The 22,825-nt window shown below is 36.7% G+C and overlaps 1 protein-coding gene across 5 annotated transcripts in view; it reads left to right on the top strand.

The window, feature by feature from the left end:
- The window catches only part of SIK2 (salt inducible kinase 2), a 128,755-nt gene that overhangs the window by 63,971 nt on the left and 41,959 nt on the right, over positions 1-22,825 (top strand). For all 5 annotated transcript variants that reach the window (XM_082660417.1, XM_082660416.1, XM_082660419.1 and 2 more), the window contains exon 4: positions 20,001-20,162. In XM_082660417.1, coding sequence (XP_082516543.1) covers positions 20,001-20,162 — 162 coding nt within the window. The remainder of the gene's footprint in view (positions 1-20,000; positions 20,163-22,825) is intronic.

Genomic DNA, 22,825 nt, shown 5'->3' with positions numbered 1-22,825 from the left:
TGTAGACCGCATATATATGGGTCTTGTTTTTGTATCCATTCAGCAAGCCTGTGTCTTTTGGTTGGAGCATTTAATCCATTCACGTTTAAGGTAATTATCGATATGTATGTTCCTATGACCATTTTCTTAATTGTTTTGGGTTTGTTTTTGTAGGTCCTTTTCTTCTCTTGTGTTTCCCACTTAGAGAAGTTCCTTTAGCATTTGTTGTAGAGCTGGTTTGGTGGTGCTGAATTCTCTTAGCTTTTGCTTGTCTGAAAAGCTTTTGATTTCTCCATCGAATCTGAATGAGATCTTTGCAGGGTAGAGTAATCTTAGTTGTATGTTCTTCCCTTTCATCACTTTAAGTATATCATGCCACTCCCTTCTGGCTTGTAGAGTTTCTGCTGAGAAATCAGCTGTTAACCTTATGGCAGTTCCCTTATATGTTATTTGTCGTTTTTCCCTTGCTGCTTTCAGTAATTTTTCTTTGTCTTTAAGTTTTGCCAGTTTGATTGCTATGTGTCTCAGCATGTTTCTCCTTGGGTTTATCCTGTGTGGGACGCTCTACACTTCCTGGGCTTGGGTGGCTATTTCCTTTCCCTCGTTAGGGAAGTCTTCGACTATAGTCTCTTCAAATATTTTCTCTGGCCCTTTCTCTCTCTCTTCTCCTTCTGAGACCCCTATAATGCAAATGTTGTTGCATTTACTGTTGTCCCAGAAGTCTCTTAGGCTGTCTTCATTTCTTTTCATTCTTTTTTCTTTATTCTGTTCCACAGCAGTGAATTCCACCATTCTTCCAGGTCACTTATCCGTTCTTCTGCCTCAGTTATTCTGCTATTGATTCCTTCTAGTGTAGTTTTCATTTCAGTTTTTGTGTTGTTCACCTCTGTTTGTTCTTTAATTCTTCTAGGTCTTTGTTAAACATTTCTTGCATCTTCTCCATCTTTGCCTCCATTCTTCTTGCTGGATCATCTTCACTATCATTATTCTGAATTATTTTTCTGGAAGGTTGCCTATCTCCACTTCATTTAGTTGTTTTTCTGGGGTTTTATCTTGTTCCTTCATCTGGTACATAGCCCTCTGCCTTTTCATCTTGTCTCTCTTTCTGTGAATGTGGTTTTTTTCCCACAGGCTGCAGGATTGTAGTTCTTCTTCTGCTGTCTGCCCTCTGGTGGATGAGGCTATCTAAGAGGCTTGTGCAAGTTTCCTGATGGGAGGGACTGGTGGTGGGTAGAGCTGGCTGTTGCTTTGGTGGGCAGAGCTCAGTAAAACTTTAATCCACTTGTCTGCTGATGGGTGGGGCTGGGTTCCCTTCCTGTTGGTTGTTTGGCCTGAGGCAATCCAACATCGGAGCCAGCCCACCCGGGTTCTTTGGTGGGGCTAATGGCAGACTCTGGGAGGGCTCACGCCAAGGAGTACTTCCCAGAACTTCTGCTGCCAGTGTCCTTGTCCTCACAGTGACACACAGCCACCCCCTGCCTCTGCAGGAGACCCTCCAACACTAGCAGGTAGGTCTGGTTCAGTCTCTTATGGGGTCACTGCTCCTTCCCCTGCGTCCCGATGCACACACTACTTTGTGTATTCCCTCCAAGAGTGGAGTCTCTGTCTCCCCCAGTCCTGTCGAAGTCCTGCAATCAAATCCTGCTAGCCTTCAAAGTCTGATTCTCTAGGAATTCCTCCTCCTGTTTCCGGACCCCCAGATTGGGAAGCCTGACATGGGACTCAGAACCTTCCTTCCAGTGGGTGGACTTCTGTGGTATGTGTTCTCCCATTTGTGAGTCACCCACCTAGCAGTTATGGGATTTGATTTTACTGTGATTGTGCCCCTCCTACCGTCTCATTGTGGCTTCTCCTTTGTCTTTGGATGTGGGGTATCTTTTTTGGTGAGTTCCAGTGTCTTCCTGTTGATGATTGTTCAGCAGTTAGTTGTGATGGCCACTATTAGTTTAAACTCTGGCTTTAATAAAATTTTCAGGTTAGTGAGAAAGGTATCAACCTGTGTCTTAGAGTGCTTTATTTTAAACTTTTGAGTGTCAGGAGTATGTGGTAATAGCATTTGGTTTTCCTGATAGTAATGATTAGAAACCCATGCTAATCTCTTTTCTGGTTAACCACACCTGTAACACAAGGCTAGCCAGTTAAACCACCTGGAGACATCATTAAATGTAAGAGTTGAATCTGCAAACCCGACTCTATGAAGTCATGTCCTGTGTCGAATATTAATGTTTCAAGGACCACAGGAGAAAACTTTGCTCAAGACTATACCTGTTCCTCTGTTATTCAGGATCATCACCACTAAATTCTTAGAACCAGTAGGGGTCATAAGCATTTACAGCTTTTCTCATGTTAAAAAGAAACATTTATTAATTAGCTATGTGATACAATTCAGAGGCCTTAATTGTATTTCTGTCACTCTGAGAACTCTTGTTTTGACACACTAATAGTAGCTTTATGAAATGTTAGCTCTTGTTATCTAAAACTATCAGAGGTAGGGATCCAGGCTTTCCTGCCTGTGTTAGACCCCTGAATACTGCCCAAACTAAAACCATTTACCTTTTATCTTTCCTGTGAGCTTCCTGGATTTGATCTGTTTTCTAGTAGTCATTTCCACCTAGGATTCTGTCCTTTCCGCGTCACTGCTGATTGAGTAGTAGCTTTAGAACTGCCACCCCAATACATCTAACTTCTCTCCAGCCCTAAACTAAGTGCCCTAGGGATTTTTGTACCATAAATTACAGAGAGAAGAGGTGCGATAAAAATAAACCAGGGGGGAACTGTACAGTTAAAAATGGTTAAGATGACAAATTTTGTTATGTATATTTTACCACAATAAAAAAATTTTCATAAATAAACCAAGGGAAATTTGAAGTCACATTTTTACACAAAGCTGATATCCACTGAAGTATTAATATTGAATTAAAAAGCAGCCTTAGAAATTGTATTAAGTATATTTAGAAACTGAGACCTAGAAAGGTTAAGTGATTTGCGTAAGAGCTGATAATAGAGCGTTTTCAACATTAGCCCATGTTGTTTCGGAGCTATCTTCTTTACTTACTTCCTTGACTTAGGAGTAGCCATAACTAACCCCTCCGCCTATTTTATCTTTCTTTGGAATTGAATCATAGTTGGTTCTTCAGAACCATGTCTAATCAGCACTGAACCTGGAAATAGGAGGCAGTGGGTAAGTCTAGGTGCTAATAGTGGGCAAACTGGCTTGGGAAAAGTGATCAATTGACCTCCTTCTGCGAGGAAACCAGACTAATCCTTTTTGTATCATCGTATGTAACAGAGACAAAAATTAATGTAGTCTACATGAGCAGTTCCCAACCAGTTTGTTCTTCAAGGCCAATCAAATTGGTTTTGATATCTAAAAGTCATCCAGGTGTGTAAAAATAATACAAGTGTACGTATAATAGGGAACACAAAATATTACATAAATTGTGTGACAAAAATGGCCAAAAGATTTCTTGGTACAATTGTAGTTCATTATATAGCTGAGCAGTCCTCTCTTTTCTAATATTGAAAATTTTATCAGTCATATTTCTGCTGTGATAATGTTACATAACTTCACAATTCAGTGATTTACATCAACAAATTTTTTGTCTGTGGGTCAGCTGGGGTCGCTTTATTTCAGGCTATATGTTGGGTTCAGATGTGCTCCACATGTTTCTCATTCTGAAGCATGCTCTTCTCACAGCGCTTGGTAGAAACACAAGGGATCAAGTCAAACCACACATATGCCCCATGACCAAGACCAAAGGCAATAGGGCGGGGATATATACCATCTATTCTACTGGGAAGCATTGCAGAGTTACACAACAGAGAGTATAGATATGTATAATCCTTTTACAGGAACAGAGTAAAGAAATGGGAACAAAATTCTACCACAGACACATTTCAACCTTGTAATGTCAGTTTGTTACTGAATTAACTGTCGTCTTTGATTTCTAAATAATTGAGCGAGTAGCTAGGGACTTGTTTTTTCCAGCTAGTCCTTTCCTTTCACTGTTCTCCTTTCTCCTCTCTGACAAGTGACCTCACAATGTCATTATTACTTACCTGTGTAGGACCCCAGGAAAAATACATTATAGTCAAGCCACTGGATGATAAACTAAGGGGCTTGACTTTTCCTGAATTTGTTTGGCCAAGAAACGTGATTTGCTCTTTAACTAATTTTGTTGCAAGAGCTTCATTGAAAAATTGTACTTGCCCAGACCAGCTTAAGCTACAGTCTTGAGTTCTCTGTGCACATTTCTGAATGAAGCAATATAGCCTGGCTTCATTGTTTTCCACTCTCAATTCACCTGAAGAACTCAATGAAAAAATAAAAGAAATATATTTGTCCTTTGAGTTATGAGTGAATGACAACAATGTCTTAGATCTCAAGTATTTGCTAACACTGTATCTTTAGAGTATATATACAGAAGACAAAATATTAAAATTAACAAGTTTTCTTCCTCCTTCATCAGCATCTTATTCTGTAAGCTTGGCATTTGAATCCTAATTCCTAAAAATTGCATGGTTTGGTAAACCACAGCCTGTTCTTTAGACTGTACTTCTTTCATTCTTAAGAAATAATTGCATATCAAAATCAAAATTGCTATCTGGATGTATTTATCTGTGTAAAGAATGTGTTCGAAGTGTGACCAGATTGCGTTTATAAATATTATTATAACACTACCATAAGTTGAGTAAATAGCACACAACATCAGTAGTTCAGTTTAGAGTGAGTCATTTATCAGTCCAGTCATATTCATTACTCGGAAATAATTCACAACAGACTTTGAGGTCCTATAAAGATGATAAAAATAGGTGAGATGAAAATACCTATTTAAGGAATTGTCTGGAATGTTTAATGCCATTGAGATGACATCATCATCTGGTAGTATTAAATATGACTGGGTACTTTCCTAGGCTATTCAGTTGACTTCTTTTTTTTTAATTATTGCCTTAAAAGCAGTTCTGGTACAGTTAATGAAATGTTACTACATATATTGAAATCAGTAAGAGAACCCAGCTCTTGCTCTGGAATTATATTGAGAGAGTTTATGATGTTTCAGACAGTATCTCATCTTATGTCTGTAAGCCTGACATCTCTTCTATTGTCTTGAAGAGCTAAAGTTTTTATTATTTAGCCTTCTTTTCTCATATGTATTATAAATTTGTTTGCATTATTAGGGACTGAATTTTATTTCCTTCTGGCTCTCACATCAGCCATCAGGACTGTTCCCACAGGGGTGCTTAAATCTTCTGTTTAAATTTTTGCTTTATGGAACTGTATTGCTTATTAATATAGAGTTCACAGTTTCAGATTATTTTTAAGTAATTTTAAAATGTAAGTTAGATAAGGTCTCTCACCTACTTAAAACCATTAACTAATGTCCCAATATTTTAAAATACAGACTCCCTCCTCAGGCTTCTAAATTCTTGCTGAGTTTGACCTTGCTTCTTCAGTTTCATCATATGCCTTCCCCTTTTCCTTGATCTTTATGCTTTAGCCTCATTGGTTTCTTCTGGGTTTCATGAGTGTGCCACATCTGTTCCTTGAATGCTTTTCTCCCCAGTTGAAATAGTACCTTCTCATAAAGGCCTCTCATGATCACCCTATATAAAGTAGCTCCCCCAGGTACTTTCCAGAGGATCACCCTATTTCTCTGGCATTTATTATACTTTAAAATTACAATTTTGTATTTGTCTACTTATTTATTTTTGTTTCCTCCAACCAAATACAAGTTTCATGAGGCCAAAGTGCTGAGCGTAGTGGCTGACACAAAGAGGTCACTAAAGTATTTGTTTTTGGTTTTTTTTTCTTTATTATTTTTTTTAACATTTTTATTGGAGTATAATTGCCTTACAATGGTTATGTTAGTTTCTGCTTTATAACAAAGTGAATCAGCTATACATATACATATATCCCCATATCTCCTCCCTCTTGCATCTCCCCCCCACCCTCCCTATCCCACCCCTCTAGGTATTTGTTGAATGAATGAATAAACAGATGACTCTTGTACTGTAAACTCACAATAGGGACTTCCCTGGTGGCACAGTGGTTAAGAATCCTCCTGCCAATGCAGGGGACACGGGTTCAAGCCCTGGTCCGGGAAGATCCCACATGCAGCGGAGCAACTAAGCCCGTGCACCACAACTACTGAGCCCACGTGCTGCAACTACTGAAGCCCATGTGCCTAGAGCCCATGATTCACAGGAAGAGAAGCCACTGCAATGAGAAACCCGTGCACCACAACAAAGAGTAGCCCCCACTCGCCACAACTAGAGAAAGCCCTCACACAGCAACGAAGACCCAACACAGCCAAAATATAAATTAATTAATTTATAAAAAATAAACTCACAATAAAATTTGACTTTTTCCTTAATTTGATTCCATGAGAGAGAAAGCGTTGTGCTTCAAGATTGACCTGAAAAGAATCAGTACAATTGAGGGCCCAAGTCTTCATATGCTACTGTGCTCATTATTCTTTTGCAATTGAATTTATTCTGATTCATAACTGAGATGTGTCTGTGTGTTTTTTTTAAGATCTGTACACATATATAGAAACTGGGCCAAAAATCATGTTCTTTTACTTGTTTATCTTTACAAGTCTTGCTTGATTTGCTGTATTTGAAATTGGAAATATATTTTTTTCTAATGCATATTTTGTGTTATAACTACTAGACTCTTACTAGACACTGCAGACAGCATATTTTCATGCAACAGGATAAAGAAATTGCTGTGTATAGATGGAAGTCAATAGGATAGATATGAAAATAAAACACTCTAAAAATATTCTTTGCCATAAAGTTAGAATTCATGTGTGGAGCAGTTAAGGTAGGACCCTCCCACAAAGAACAAAATTTGGGGGTTTTTTACTGAAAAATCCAGGTAGTCAGGGGTCTAAATAACTTTTCCTAGGTCACTTAGCAGTGAGAAGTAGAAGCAGCATGCATAATCAGGCTTGTCTGACTTCATAACTTTTTCTGCTATATTTTGATATCTTCCTAGGTACAAGGAAATCAGAGATTTATTTTACTTATTTGTTTTTTAAAGATACAACAATTTTTTGAAGTCATCAGTTTGTTTGCATCCATTACTATCATCAGATATTGCAGTCTGTTGGCTTCTATGTGTGGTTTATATGTAATGTTAGAAAAGTTTGACCATATTTGCTTTTAATTGTTGCTGAAAACTTAAAAGTAGAGTCACAGGAGTTGATTGTAAATAATCTTTAAAACTTTAAAGTCTGTAACTAAAAACTCATCTTCTCAGAAGATTGTGGTTTGTTTCAGTAGTTCCACATAGCTTGAAGAACTGATTCAGAGTCTAACAGATGCGAACAGTCTAATGTAGGGAAATTGCTGAAAGCACAATTAAATTGCCAGAGTATATACCACAAGCAACAATTTCCTTTAATTTTTGACAAACACCCAATTTGAAATGATTATATACTTACAAAAACAAACAGAAAAAAGCAAAATGTTTTAAAATCTATAGTTTCATATTCATAAATGTATCTCAAGGTTAAAAGTTTAATGTAATTTAATAGTATAAGTAATATTATAATCTAATATTTAAAATTAGGATAACCCATGTTATCCTAATTCAATATGGACCATACACCTAATCCATTTTCTATTAGTGTTTACAGTGTAAAGTGGTACATATATTAACGTGCTAAAGACTGTTTTTCAGGTTTTTATTTAATGGACCTTTACTTTCTTAATTATATTTTTTCCAAGAGTAGTTGGTTAGAACCAGCACAGGCTAAATTGACAAAGACTAGAGTCTTGATCTACAGTGAGATAGAGTTTTATTTTATAGTAATATTTTGTACTGATTAGAGGAAAGAAATGTTAGAGAAAAAGATGAATAGAGATTTGAATTTTGGGATGGAAAACTATGGATCTTCCAAGTATTTTGAAGAGAACAAATGAACCAATTTTGATTACCTTACTGGAGCTTCAGGATTCATAATGGTCACATTCCTGAACACACGATCTCTCTTCAAATTTAGTAGTTAGAAATGTGAAGTCTTTGTAAATTTGTGGGTTAGGAACCTCTGACTGGGATTTAATTATCTGAGGTGGGGTGTTTTTTTCAGGCTATTTAAGCATAAAATATTAAATTGGCATCAGCCTTTTTACTTTACTCCCAGATTAGATTGATGAAATTACAAATTAAATCTTTTTAACATAACATTAAATATTTAATTGCATAAAGTATTAATCTTTGGGACTGTTACTCAGCTCCAGCTTGAAGGGATGCTAATAATTTCTGGCCGAAGAGCATTAAGCTTAAAGGTAGTCATTCAAAGATTCTGACATTCCTGAAATCTGAGAAGAGTCAGCTGGCTGGGTTTCTCCACTTTGATAAGAGGCTGGGAAAACTGCTCCTTATCCCTGGGGAAAGATAAGGGATGCCACGTGGTGGTGGTGGTGGTGGTGATAATGATGATGATGATGTTGATGTTGATGATATTGAGAGCAACTAAGATTTACTGAGCATTTATTATGTCACACACTGTGCTCTGAAATCTAGACTTACAATCTATAAAAGCAATATGAAAACACTGATTAATTATACCATTTAAATCTTGAAACCTACTTATTGGGGCTTCAGCTATACTTAATTCAGGGGTTGGTAGAAGATGACTCTTGAATTTTTGAGGTTGAGTGACTGTAAGATGATAGTTATAGTGACTTAGAAGGTGGTAATGAAGTTTATAAAAAGAAGGATGAGCTCAGTCTTGATAGCACTGCAGTAGCAGAAAGAAAAATCTGTTTAAATACACAATAGAGTAGCTGCTGAAAGGTCAGATGTGCTTGGCGGATCTGGAGGTTATTTTTATAAAATTTCTAATCAGGGAATGAAATCCTCCAAGGAAGAATTTCCTAACCTTGATTAAACTTAAGATTTTATAGACCCCCTTGAAATTGCAAATAAAATTTTACGTGTGTGTTTGTATGTAAGTATAATTTTCATTAGATTCTCAATAGAGTCTGTGACCAGAAAGTTCCAGGCCAGATGTTAAGACATATTTTGACTGGAGTGACTGAAGAGGTATTCCTGAGACAGGCAATGAATGAGAAGAGTATGAAAGAAAACTAAAATCATCCAGCTAAGAATAAAGCAGATCAAAGATTACCCACAGGAAGGTGAGAGTTAATTCTAAGAGGGAAGGAGTATAGGAAAAGAAAAGCAAAAAGCCAGAACTATACTATGATAGTTTTATGTTGTTAGAAGAGAAAGAAGAGCCAGTTAGTGAAAGAGATGGAGGAAAACCAGACAGACACGGAATCGAACAGGGAGAGATGTTTATTTTGGAAACCAGTTAAGTATAAAATATAATTGAAAGGTCATAAAAGATGAGAACTGAGGAAAGGTAATTGGCTTTAGCCTAGGGAAGTTGCCAGGAACTTTAGAGCAATGTTGGTGGAGTGTGAAACATATCATAAGGGGCTAATGGGTAGATAGTAGTTAGAAAAGGAAGGTAGCCTGAGTCAACCCCTGAAAATATAATAACAACAACAATAGTAATAATCATAGTTGAAATAATAGCAGCTAATGTTTTGAGCACTTGTGTGTGTCAAGGCACCATGAAAAGGTTTTTTTCTTTTTTAATTGCTTTTTTTTCATTTAATCTTTACGTGAGGTGGATTCTATTATTATTCCCCTTTTTGGATTACCAAATGAAGGTTTTGGGAGGTTAAGTAATTTGCTTAAGTTCACATAGTTAGCAAGTTCGTAAAGACAGAATTTGAACCCAGGCAGCCTGACTCCTGAGCCTTCAATCTTAACACCGTACTATTAAATACTAAAAGTATCTGCAATGCTGTAAAAGGAATGTGGAAGATTTCTATATAATGCTACGAAGTGGAGAAAAGAAGGGATAAACGTTTTTGTGTGAGATATATGTACATATTTTCACATATAAAATGAAACACAGAAAGGGTAAACCAAACACTAATAAAAACAGTTACCTATAGGCAGAGGAAGGAAACAGGGATGGAAGCAAGTCTTCTCAGACTATATCTTATTACATTGTTTGTTTGTTATTTATTTTTGGCTGTATTGGGTCTTGGTTGCTGCGCACGGGCTTTCTCTAGTTGCAGTGAGCAGGGGGCTACTCTTCCTTGCAGTGTGCGGGCTTCTCGTTGCAGTGGCTTCTCTTGTTGTGGAGCATGAGCTCTAGGTGCGCGGGCGTCACTAGTTGTTGCACACAGGCTCAGTAGTTGTGGCATGCAGGCTCAGTAGTTGTGGCTCACGGGCTTAGTTGCTCCGTGGCATGTGGGATCTTCCCCGGGCCAGGACTTGAACCCGTGTCCCCTGCATTGGCAGGCGGATTCTTAACCACTGTGCCATCAGGGAAGTCCCTTATTACATAGTTTTAACTTCAGCATCATATTAAACAACAGGTAAGTATTTTACATGATCAAAAAATAAGGTTAAATCAAACAGGAGAAAGAAAGATAACCCCTAATATTTGTAAACAAACACATAAATATACTATCTTTATATCATGTTAGCAACACAACACACAGAACTAGCTTTTAAGTAACTTTAAAAGGTAGTATTTAGATAAAACAGTATATTCTTAGGACAATATAATGTCAAGATAAAAAGAGCTGCAAAGAAATGTTAGCTTTTCAACTTCATCAGTAATTTTCTTGTTAGTAGTAGTATTAGTATAGCTATTTTGAAACTATTTCATGTATTGTAGGATAAAGCAAGTAATTTATGTTAATGTTAAGAACCAGGATCTTTTATGTAAGAGAAAAAGAAATACAAATATAAAAATCAAAGAAAACTAATTCCTATAATGCCAAATTTGAAAGGGAATGAATTCATTTATTTTTTTTTTCCTCACTTATTTCCTAGTCTGTCCCTGAAAAGGCTTAGAAACAGTACCAACCCAGTAGTAGAAAGTGCCTTGAGCACCCAGATACCATTCCCCAGTAAAAACAACCAAGGCTTCTTGAAAAAAATTACTGATTCCTGGTTGGGGGCAGGAAGTATTCAAGATAAGCGTCAGACATTTTTATTATGCCAGAAGGCAACAAAGGCATTATTTCTGTGGTCACGTTTTAAAAAAAAAAAACAGTATAAAGGGGTTCCCACTGGTCAAAGATGGGAAAATTTGAGCATCAAAACGAGCGATGACTGTAGTTGATTGAAATAGTAGAACATGTAAAAATCCATGCAGTCATTATGATACTTTAGAGAATCATAAGAGAGAGAGAAAAAAAAGCAAGCTAAAAAATAAACACAAATCTTACTAGTTATCATTGGAAGTAGCTAGTGTGCCATCCTCTTACTCTGAAAATTGTTACTTAATGAGGAAGAATTAAGCATTCATACTTCTTGATCTGTTTTAGTTGTATTTCAGGATAACTAAATAGCCCTTACTGACAGCAGAAGAATTTCATCTAATAAATGTAGCAGGAATAAAACAAAATTAGAAACTCACAATTTCGTAACCCCAATGAAATAATTGATTAAGGTACCAATAAATATTAATATTAGTGCTGTGGTCTCAGTGTGGCCCCTGTTCCAATATCTTAAGCTTCCCCTGTGCACCTCTTAAAAATATATGAATTTCTGGGCCCTTTCCAACACCTACTTTATCAGGAACTCTGAAGGTAGGTCCCAGTAATTTGTTGTAACAAACCCACTAAGGGTTCTGATGTACACTGGAGCTTGAGGGCCATATTACAAGGAAAAGTGACGAGAATCTTTAATTGAAGGATCAAGGTATTACCACTCCCCCACCCCCGAACTCACTGATCAATCTTAGCATTCCTAAAAGCAGGAGAACCACATTATATTTATCCAAGTAGATGCGCCTATGACATATTCTCGCCACCCTCCAAAAAAAATTAAACCTGAATCTATTCTATACTTTATACTTGAATTCCAAATTATAGGAAATACGGAAGATAGAAGAATATGTTAAATAATATCATGAGGAAGCAAAGGACAAATCCAGAAATTCTATAGGACAGCTGACCCAGTTTCTTTAAGAAGTCAGTAGCATGGGGAAAAAAAAAGGAAGGTGGGGGTGTCAGTGGGGGGCTGTTCCAGAATAAAAGGATTGCAAAGACAAAATAAGCAAATACAAAATATACATCTTATTTGGATCCTGACTCAAATAAACCAGCTGGGGAGATTTGAATTCAAACTGCATATTAGATGGTATTAAAAGAGTTGTTCATTTTGTTAGGTGTGATAATGGTACTGTGGTTGTGTAAGAAAATGCCATTTATTTTAGAGATACGTAAAAAGTATTTAGGGTGAAACAAAATGATTTGCCTTAGGTTACTACAACAAAAAAGAAGAAGGAAGGAAAGGAGAGAGGGAAGAAGGAAGAAAAGGAAGGAAAAAAGGATAAATGAAGCAAGCATGGCAAAATGTTGATAACTTTTAAATCTGGAGGATTCATTATATTATTGGGTTGGCCAAAAGGTTCATTTGGTTTTTTCCGTAAGATGGCTCTGGAAGCACTTAGTTGTCCTTAACTTCATTCAAAACAATTTTGTTAGATTGTATGTGACAGTTGTCACATCAGCATGCATTTTAAAAAGACTTATCAAAATTGGCGAATTTTTGTGTAGCCATTTTAATATTAAAGATGGAAGAAAAAAAGCAACATTTTCAGCATATGCTTTATTATTTCAAGAAAGGTAAAAACGCAGCCGAAATGCAAAAAAAGATTTGTGCAGTGTACAGAGGAGGTGCTGTGACTGATCGAACGTGTCAAAAGTGGTTTGCGAAGTCTCGTGCTAGAGATTTCTCACTGGACGATGCTCCACAGTCAGGTAGACCAGTTGAAGTTGATAGTGAACAAATTGAGACATTAATTGGGAACAATCAATATTGTACCACGCGGGAGATAGCTGACGTACTCAAAAGATCCAAATCAAGCTCTAAAAATCATTTTCACCAGCTTGGTTATGTTAATCACTTTGATATTTGGGTTCCACATAAGTTAAGCAAAAAAACCTTCTGGACCGTATATCCACATGCAATTCTCTACTTAAACGTAATGAAAACGTTCCTTTTTTAAAACAAATTGTGACGGGCTATGAAAAGTGGACACTACAATAATGTGAAATGGGGGGCTTCCCTGGTGGCACAGTGGTTGAGAGTCCGCCTGCCGATGCAGGGGACACGGGTTCGTGCCCCTGTCCGGGAAGATCCCACGTGCAGCGGAGCGGCTGGGCCCGTGAGCCATGGCCGCAGAGCCTGCGCGTCCGGAGCCTGTGCTCCGCAACGGGAGAGGCCACAGCAGTGAGAGGCCCGCGTACCACAAAAAAAAATAATAATTAAAAAATAATAATAATGTGAAATGGAAGAGATCATGGGGCAAACGAAATGAACCACCACCAACCATACCAAAGGCCAGTCTTCGTCCAAAGAAGGTGATGTGTATATGGTGGGATTGGAAGGGAGTCCTCTATTATGAGCTCCTTCCGGAAAACCAAATGATTAATTCCAACAAGTACTGCTCCCAATTAGACCAACCGAAGGCAGCACTCAACGAAAAGCGTCCGGAATTAGTCAACAGAAAATGCATAATCTTCCATCAGGATAATGCAAGACCACGTGTTTCTTTGGCAAAAACTTACAGCTTGGCTGGGAAGTTCTGATTCATCCGCCATATTCACCAGATGTTGCACCTTGGATTTCCATTTATTTAGGTCTTTACAAAATTCTCTTAATGGAAAAAATTTCAATTCCCTGGAAGACTGTAAAAGGCACCTGGAACAGTTCTTTGCTCAAAGAGATAAAAAGTTTTGGGAAGATAGAATTATGAACTTGTCTGAAAAACGGCAGAAGGTAGTAGAACAGAAGGGTGAATACATTGTTCAATAAACTTCTTGGTAAAAATGAAAAATGTCTCTTTTATTTTTACTTAAAAACCGAAGACACTTTTTGGCCGACCCAATATTTTCTCTACTTTCATTTATGTTTGAAACTTCTATAATAAAAAATTTTAAATTTAAAATGCAGAAATACTTATTAGGATATATTTATTCCTGTGCTAGCCTTTATCACAGTTTATTATAATTGCCTGTTTACCTGTCTATCCCAGTATTTCTCAAATTATCAGTATTTCTCAAATTATCAGTATTGAAACACCAATTTTTTTGATTGGCCTGTCTGTCACAGACCATGGTTTTTGTAAAAATACAATAAAAATCAGTTACCGTAAGAGCAAAATTGGGGGGTGGGGGAGGACATACAAAATATAGCCTTAAAGAGTTTTCTTATTAAAACCAACAAACATAAAATTAAATTTCACTTAACAATCAGAACAAATGTAAACATAGGAAAGAAGAATTTTTTAAACTGTATCCAGTCATCAAAAATACACACATAGGCAATTAGTATAGAGAATTGCTATTACACTCATAAGGTTTTTTTTTTTAACATCTTTATTGGAGTATAATTGCTTTACAATGGTGTTAGTTTCTTCTGTATAACAAAGTGAATTAGCTATACATATACATTTATCCCCATTTCTTCTCCCTCTTGCATCTCCCTCCCACCCTCCCTATACCACCCCTCTAGGTGGACATAAAGCACCGAGCTGATCTCCCTGTGCCACGCAGCTGCTTCCCACTAGCTATCTGTTTTACATTTGGTAGTGTATATATGTCCATTGCCACTCTCTCACTTCGTCCCAGCTTACCCTTCCACCGCCCCATGTCCTCAAGTCCATTCTCTACATCTGTGTCTTTATTCCTGTCCTGCCCCGAGATTCTTCAGAACTTTTTTTTTCTTTAGATTCCATATATATGTGTTAGCGTACAGTATTTGTTTTTCTCTTTCTGACTTACTTCACTCTGTATGACAGTCTCTAGGTCCATCCACCTCACTGCAAATAACTCAATTTCATTTCTTTTTATGGCTGAGTAATATTCCATTGTATATATGTGCCACATCTTCTTTATCCAGTCGTCCAGTCAATGGGCATTTGGGTTGCTTCCATGACCTGGCTATTGTAAATAGTGCTGCAGTGAACATTGTGGTACATGACTCTTTTTGAATTATGGTTTTCTCGGGGTGTATGCCCAGTAGTGGGATTGCTGGGTCATATGGTAGTTCTATTTTTAGTTTTTTAAGGAACCTCCATACTGTTCTCCACAGTGGCTATATCAATTTACATTCTCACCAACAGTACAAGAGGGTTACCTTTTCTCCACACCCTCTCCAGCATTTATTGTTTGTAGATTTTTTGATGATGGCCCTTCTGACCGATGTGAGGTGATATCTTGTAGTTTTGATTTGCATTTCTCTAATGACTAGTGATGTTGAACATCCTTTATGTGTTTGTTGGCAATCTGTATATCTTCTTTGGAGAAATGTCTGTTTAGGTCTTCTGCGCATTTTTGGATTGGGTTGTTTGTTTTTCTGTTATTGAGCTGCATGAGCTGCTTGTAAATTTTGGAGATTAATCCTTTGTCGGTTGCTTCATTTGCAAATATTTTCTCCCATTCTGAGGGTTGTCTTTTCATCTTGTTTATGGTTTCCTTTGCTGTGCAAAAGCTTTTAAGTTTCATTAGGTCCCATTTGTTTATTTTTATTTCCATTTCTCTAGGAGGAGGTGGGTCAAAAAGGATCTTGCTGTGATTTATGTCATAGAGTGTTCTGCCTATGTTTTCCTCTAAGAGTTTTTATAGTGTCTGGCCTTACATTTAGGTCTTTAATCCATTTTGAGTTTATTTTTGTGTATGGTGTTAGGAAGTGTTCTAATTTCATTCTTTTACATGTAGCTGTCCAGTTTTCCCAGCACCACTTATTGAAGAGGCTGTCTTTTCTCCACTGTATATTCTTGCCTCCTTTATCAAAGATAAGGTGACCATATGTGTGTGGGTTTATCTCTGGGCATTCTATCCTGTTCCATTGATCGGTATTTCTGTTTTTGTGCCAGTACCATATTGTCTTGATTACTGTAGCTTTGTAATATCATCAGAAGTCTGGGAGCCTGATTCCTCCAGCTCCGTTTTTCTTTCTCAAGATCCTTTGGCTGTTCAGGGTCTTTTGTGTTTCCATACAAATTGTGAAATTTTTTGTTCTAGTTCTGTGAAAAATGCCATTGGTAGTTTGATAGGGATTGCATTGAATCTGTAGATTGGTTTGGGTAGTATAGTCATTTTCACAATGTTTATTCTTCCAATTCAAGAACATGGTATATCTCTCCATCTGTTTGTATCAACTTTAATTTCTTTCATCAATGTCTTATAGTTTTCTGCATACAGGTCTTTTGTCTCCTTAGGTAGGTTTATTCCTAGGTATTTTATTCTTTTTGTTGTAATGGTAAATGAAAGTGTTTCCTTAATTTCTCTTTCAGATTTTTCATCATTAGTGTATAGGAATGCAAGAGATTTCTGTGCATGAATTTTGTATCCTGCAACTTTACCAAATTCATTGATTAGCTCTAGTAGTTTTCTGGTAGCATCTTTCAGATTCTCTATGTATAGTATATAAGTTTTTTCTGTTACCATAATTAAGTAGTTTTTTAATGTGAAATGTGTGCTTTTTGCATGTTCTCTTTAGACCTTGTGCATTAATTTGAGCTTGGATTGATAACAGTGCCCCTCAATGGGGATGATATACTAAACCTAAACTGATGTAATTTGCAGCCACAGGTTTTTGCCTCAGTTACTTTCTCATCTCTCAGCAAATAGTATAGTTTTGGAGGATGTTTACACTGCAGAAATCAAAGAGTGGGGAAGATCATAGATATGCTTAAATACTTGCTGAGATTTTCACTTAAGAAGTGAAAATACCATCTCTTTAAATAGTTGGTCTCTTAATCTCTGGAACATGGATGTTGTCATTTTTCTCACTGTGTGTTACAGGCTTATTGACATGTGATGACTGTAGCTTCAAACGGTAATTTTAGGTTCAGATATACCACACCTTTGTTTTTCAGACAGTCCCCTTCCTGCCAGGCTTCAAAGCTTTTTCACCCCCTTGGCTGTAGCGGTTCCAGTTTGGACTGATCGCTTCAAAAAACAATTACTGTAGATTCTACTGTGCTTCCCAAGACTCATTTTGTAGGCAATAGTTCAGGTTATTTTTCCACATGTATTAACTTGTACTTGTTCACATTGGATCTGTTAGGTTTCTCTGTGTTGTCGAAATCTCAAAAATCTTTCCCATTGACCCATTGATGCAGAATTTTCAACAGGAAGAAATTTTGTCTATTTGGAGAAGTCAATCATTTGTGAAAAAATTGTCTCATTTAGTGATAGATACAGTTTAAGTAGCATTTGTGTGGAATATTAGGAAAGATATTACTAGCTAGCCAAAATATAATCCCTTACAGAAAACGTATTGCATTCCCCTTGGGAATTTCTGTTTGCCCAAGGATCCAATCCTTTATTAGATTTCCCAGCTCATCCAGTATAGAAATGAGGCTCTGGTTTACTCTTTTGAATAGAAAGCACACTGTTTACTTGCCAGTTTACTTAGACATAGTCGCTCTGATAACAGTTTGGACATTTTGGCTGAAAAGTCTACATATTAGTTCTTAAGTGATCCTTTTTTCCCCTTCACAAGTATGAATGGCTACTGTGTGTGCTCTGTAAAGGCAATGGGGAGTTGTGACGAGCTGATCATCTTGGTTTGTGATACTAGCAGATATAGAAAAATATACAAAATGTTCAGTTACATTTAAAGCCTATAACATGTAGAGTATAGCACTCCTACTCCACACTTTTATAATACTGTTTTTGGAGCGTTTCATGATACCATCCATATTAAGACACTAGTCAGACAAGTATTTAGTAAGTACTTCACTTGTGCTGTTTTGTGCATAGTGCTAAGCAGTGTGGGGAGTGCAGAAGAGAATGACATGGCCCCTATCCTCAGGAAGCTTAAATGATGGTATCTTTTATTTTCTTATACACAGAGTGTTAGAATTAGGGCTGTTTGTGTCTGCATGTGCACCCAGATGTGCACGCACATTGAGATATTATGATACATATACAGATAATTAAAGTGTGAGGCAGTGTGGTATAAGTGATAAGGAGTTCAGAGGAAAGAGATTACTACCTGAGTGATGAGGGACTGTTTTAGGGCATAGTGGCATTTGAGCAGGGTTTTGGAAGGATAGTTAGGATTTCAGTAGGAGTCTAGTAAAGAAGCTTGTTACAGTTTTAAAACAGTTTTTTTCAAAGTTTCTAGTTCCAGATCAGCCATTCACTTACCAGTTGTCTGAATTCAGCCAGATTACTTAATGACTCTGATCTTCAGTTTCCTCATCTACAAAATGGGAATTAGAGTAGTAGTTATCATAGAGGGCTTTTAGGAAGATTAAGTGAGATACTGTGACATGAACATGCTTTATAAACTGTAAAGTACTTTACAAATGTTAGTAAATTTTATAATAAATATTGAGGATGGCATGAGCCAAGGCATGGAATTTAAAAACTAGTAAAACCAAAGCCTGGAGCAGAAAATATGTGAAGGTGACTATAAATATTCATTCATTCATACAGTTCCTAACTTCATAAAATAATCTTAAATAGGAAAGCGTTTCAAGGTTTATGTTGACCCCCTTTCCCTCAAAAGACCATTTCAGAGGGCTTTTAGATCTTCAGGTAAAACTTGAATAAATTGTTTTTAGTTTTATTGAATTCATACAGAATTAATTCATACAGAATTAATTTTCAAATAAACTGCTTTAATAGATATTATAACATAGCACAAAAATAGCTAATGTATCTTGCACAGTATATTTCTTTAAAGAACATGGTTTTGAGAACAAGTCTGCATGTTTTGGGGTATATCAGAATTGCTCCACTGATTAGGAGAACAGGGTGAGAATTATTTAAGTTACTTTCAGGGACCATCGTATCTCCTTTTACAGGTGGTTTGTACAATAACTTCATGAATGGTTGTTTAAAGGAAAGATATCCCTCTTCTGATGAGATGTCAGAATTTATTCATGTTCTTTGTTTTAAATAAATTTTATTTTTAAAATGTCGTTAGGAAAAATATTCAATAAATTTTTCAACAAAGAACAGAGAGAGTGTTTGGGCTTTAAAAGACATTTTTTTAATTGAAGTATAGTTGATTTATAATATGATTATTGCAGGTTTACAACATATTGATTCAGTATTTTTACAGATTTACCCCATTTAAAGTTATTACAAAATATTGACTATATTTCCCTGTGCTGTACAATATATCCTGGTTGCTTGTTTATTTTATACATGATAGTTTGTATCTCTTAACCTAAAAAAGCATTTTGAATTGTACTGTGGATATTATGCCAGTTGCTATTGTCTGGTCTTGGGCTCTCTCCACGTATCTGGGCTCCAGTGAAAATATGATTAGAATTACTTTTCTCAGGGCAAGGAACTTGGAAAACAGCGTTTTACTTGAACACTAACTCTCATTATTAAAAGAACTCTTTTTGTTGTTTGTTTACTGTATGATATCACTTATATGTGGAATCTAAAAAATACAAGAAACTAGTGAATATAACAAAAAAGAAGCAGACTCAGATATAGGGAACAAAGTAGTGATTACCAGTGGGGAGAGGGAAGGAGGGAGGGGCAATATAGGGGTAACAGGATTAAGAGATACAGACTATTAGGTATAAAACAATCTACCAGGATATATTGTACAACACGGGGAATATAGCCTATATTTTATAGGCTAACTATAAATGGAGTATAACCTTTAGAAATTGTGGATTACTATATTGTACACCTGTAACTTACATGATATTGTACATCTACTATACATCAATTAAAAAAAAAAGGACCAACCCTCTCATTTTATGATTGAGGAAGTTGAGGCACAGAGAGGAAAAGGCACTTAGCCAAGACCTTGAACTTGAGTCTCTGTGTGCTGTATTTCCCTTCATTCATTCTTTTATTGTTATTGTTATTAACTAATTTTGAGATTCTAAAAAGCACTTTTTGAGAGGAAAAAAAAGAATCCTGAATACTAATAGTGGGGTTTTTTGGTGTGTGTGAATAATTCTCAATTCTTTCTTCTTTTACAGACTACCTTGCTAACCACGGCCGGTTAAATGAGTCTGAGGCGAGGCGCAAATTCTGGCAAATCCTATCTGCTGTTGATTACTGTCATGGTCGGAAGATTGTGCACCGTGACCTCAAGGCTGAAAATCTTCTGCTGGATAACAACATGAATATCAAAATAGCAGGTAACTGGGACACAGCTGGCTCTAACGTGATCAGATATGAGCCGTGGCACTCAGGGTGCAGAAACAGACCTTCAGGCAGAGATTCAGGAGCCTCCACCCATGACATCAAGCTCTCTCAGAATGTATTTTATTCATTTCCTTAGTCCTATGTGTAATAATGAAAAGTAAGGGAAATAAGTTCCTTATCAACGCACACTGTGGCAGGACTACGACTGGGGTCTGATTTGTATCCTCAGTCTGATTTGTGTTCAGGCCCCTTTGTGGCACTCCACTGAGTGTGTGATGATTGGAGGGGCTGATAGGGCTGGAGGAGTAGCATAGGTTGCTGGTGCTCTACCCTGCTCTCTTAATTATGACTGGTGGCTGCAAAGAGATTGTAGACAGAAGAATGACAAAGGAGCTAACGGCAGTAGAATGAGAAGCACCTTGCCTTCTTCTGATACAATAGGGTTTTGATTTATAACATGGTGACTAAGGATTATTTTGCTAGTTTTCCTCCTACCCTTTTCACAATTCGCAAAATCTTTTATAAATATTTTATATTCCAAGTTTCCTTTTTCACATGGTCAAAACTCTCATTCAGTCAATAAATATTTATGTGTCTGGTACTGTGCTATGCTAGGTACTAAGGATACAAATCAAAAAGTCATTTCCTGTGATCTTAAAAGTCTGGTGCGGAAATAAGAATAATGAAAATACAATATAATAGTTGCCAAAAAATATATGTACAGAGTGCAATAGGAATATAGATGTAGGAACATCAGTCTATCTGAGAAGTCAGGAAGCTGCACAAAGAAGGAACTCTTTGAACTAGGCTTGAGAGATGAGTTAGAAGCTTGCCAGGGAGGTAAACAGAAGTAGGACAGGTGAACTATGTAAATAACCACAGGTACAAGAGAGAGAAAGAGATTGAAATTGTAATGGTGGGGAACCATTGCTCAATATTAGTTAAATGTAAGATCTGTAGTTATGGGGGATTGATACAGGAAGAGCAGGTAGGCGAAGATCAGAATATGAAGGTCTTGAAGGCCATGAAAAAGATTTTAGAGTTTATTCTGTAGGTAATAGGGAGCATAGCCTATTGGAAATTTTAAGGCGGGGATGGAGATGAAGTGGGACTGGGACAAGATGATTAGATTTGCATGTTAGAAAGATGTCTCTCTGGCCACAGAGTGAAGATAGGTGGGAGATGGGGGTGAGACTGAAGACAGGAAGACTAATCAGGAACCTAATGCAGTATTCCAATTAAGAAAATGTGGGTGTGTGCTAGAGTACAGCAGTAGAGGTTGTAGGTGTGGGAAGGAGAGAGAGAGATTTATTCTGGTTAGGGTTTGGAAGAAAATAAGGGGCACAGAGCAAAAGCTTAGCAAAGTTGTAAGCGGTGGTGTTTTGTCTTAGGGTATTAAAGAGGGACAGAGGCATCCACATGAGAGAAGCTGACCAAGAAGTGGTTGACTAGCTAGGTTGGATACTCACTGGACTCACTAAGTTTAGGGAGAAAACAACTGCCTTAGTTTGCTTCACTGTGGTATAAAATATAAGTGAAAAGCCTCTGATTTGTACATTTAACTGGCTTATTTCTATGCCATTTATCATTCATTTTCAACTTGGGCATTTTAGAGAAGGCAAATAATTTTTACTTACTTTAACTTTTACTTACTTTAATTTTAATAATTAATTTTAAACGCCAATGTCACATTTGTTTCAGGGAAGTAATGGATTTTTCATTCTGTAGTCTGTGATTTTTTTTTTTTTCCTAATGGAATTGCCTGAATAAGACTGTTTTTTAAGTTAATTTGCTACATTCCCATTATATATGAAGATTTATACTGATTTATCTTTTTTGTTTTAAAAATACAGTATTAGTGTTTCTGTAATTTATAATGGGTGTTCATTTCTCCCAGTTTTCCTTCTTCTTTTGGCCCTTCCATTGGTCTCATTCATTTCACTCCTTTTTGCAAACTTTCTGTAGTGCACTTCACTGTAATTTTTTGTTTACTTCTCCTTGAAAGCATCAGCTGCCCTAAAATTGTCCTTCTCAGAGAGGACTCTTGTTTTTTTGAAGTTCTTTACTCTGTAGAAAGAAGGGGAAACCCCTGCTTCACCTTTACATTCCTTTATTGCCAAAACAAAACTTGCACCAAAAACAATACCTTAAAGGAGTTCTGGGAGTCATTTCAGGCAGAGAAAGAAAGGTTAGAGGTGGGAGTCATATGCTATAGGAATTACAGTGTCAAAATAGAACATCAAAAAACCTTGCAAACAAAATATGCAGAACATTCCATTAAGGTTATAACCAAGTTTTGCCTGGCTGTAATAATGTCTTCTATAATTCTAGCCTATAGTATAGGTAGATAAACCCAGTATTTCTGTCATTATGTGAAATCTAATTATTTGTTTGTTTTTGCTATTTTTATTTTTGAATATCTGAAATTCAAGGCCTTCTAATTTTTATCTAGAAGACAGGTAAAATCTCAGAGACCTAAAGTTGTTCTCTCTGGTTAAGCTAGTATCACAGCTAACATTTATTGAGCCTTCATTATTTGCAGGTACTCTGTTTTCAGATGAAAAAACTGAAACACAAAGAGATTAAATAACTTCCTAAGGCAGTTCAGATAATAAGTAGCAGACCTGGAATTCAAGCCTAGATCTCTCTGACCACA

This window comes from Grampus griseus (genome assembly GCF_964374135.1).
Source record: "Grampus griseus genome assembly, chromosome: 8".
NCBI lineage: Eukaryota > Metazoa > Chordata > Mammalia > Artiodactyla > Delphinidae > Grampus > Grampus griseus.
This window is presented reverse-complemented; position numbering and strand designations above follow the sequence as displayed.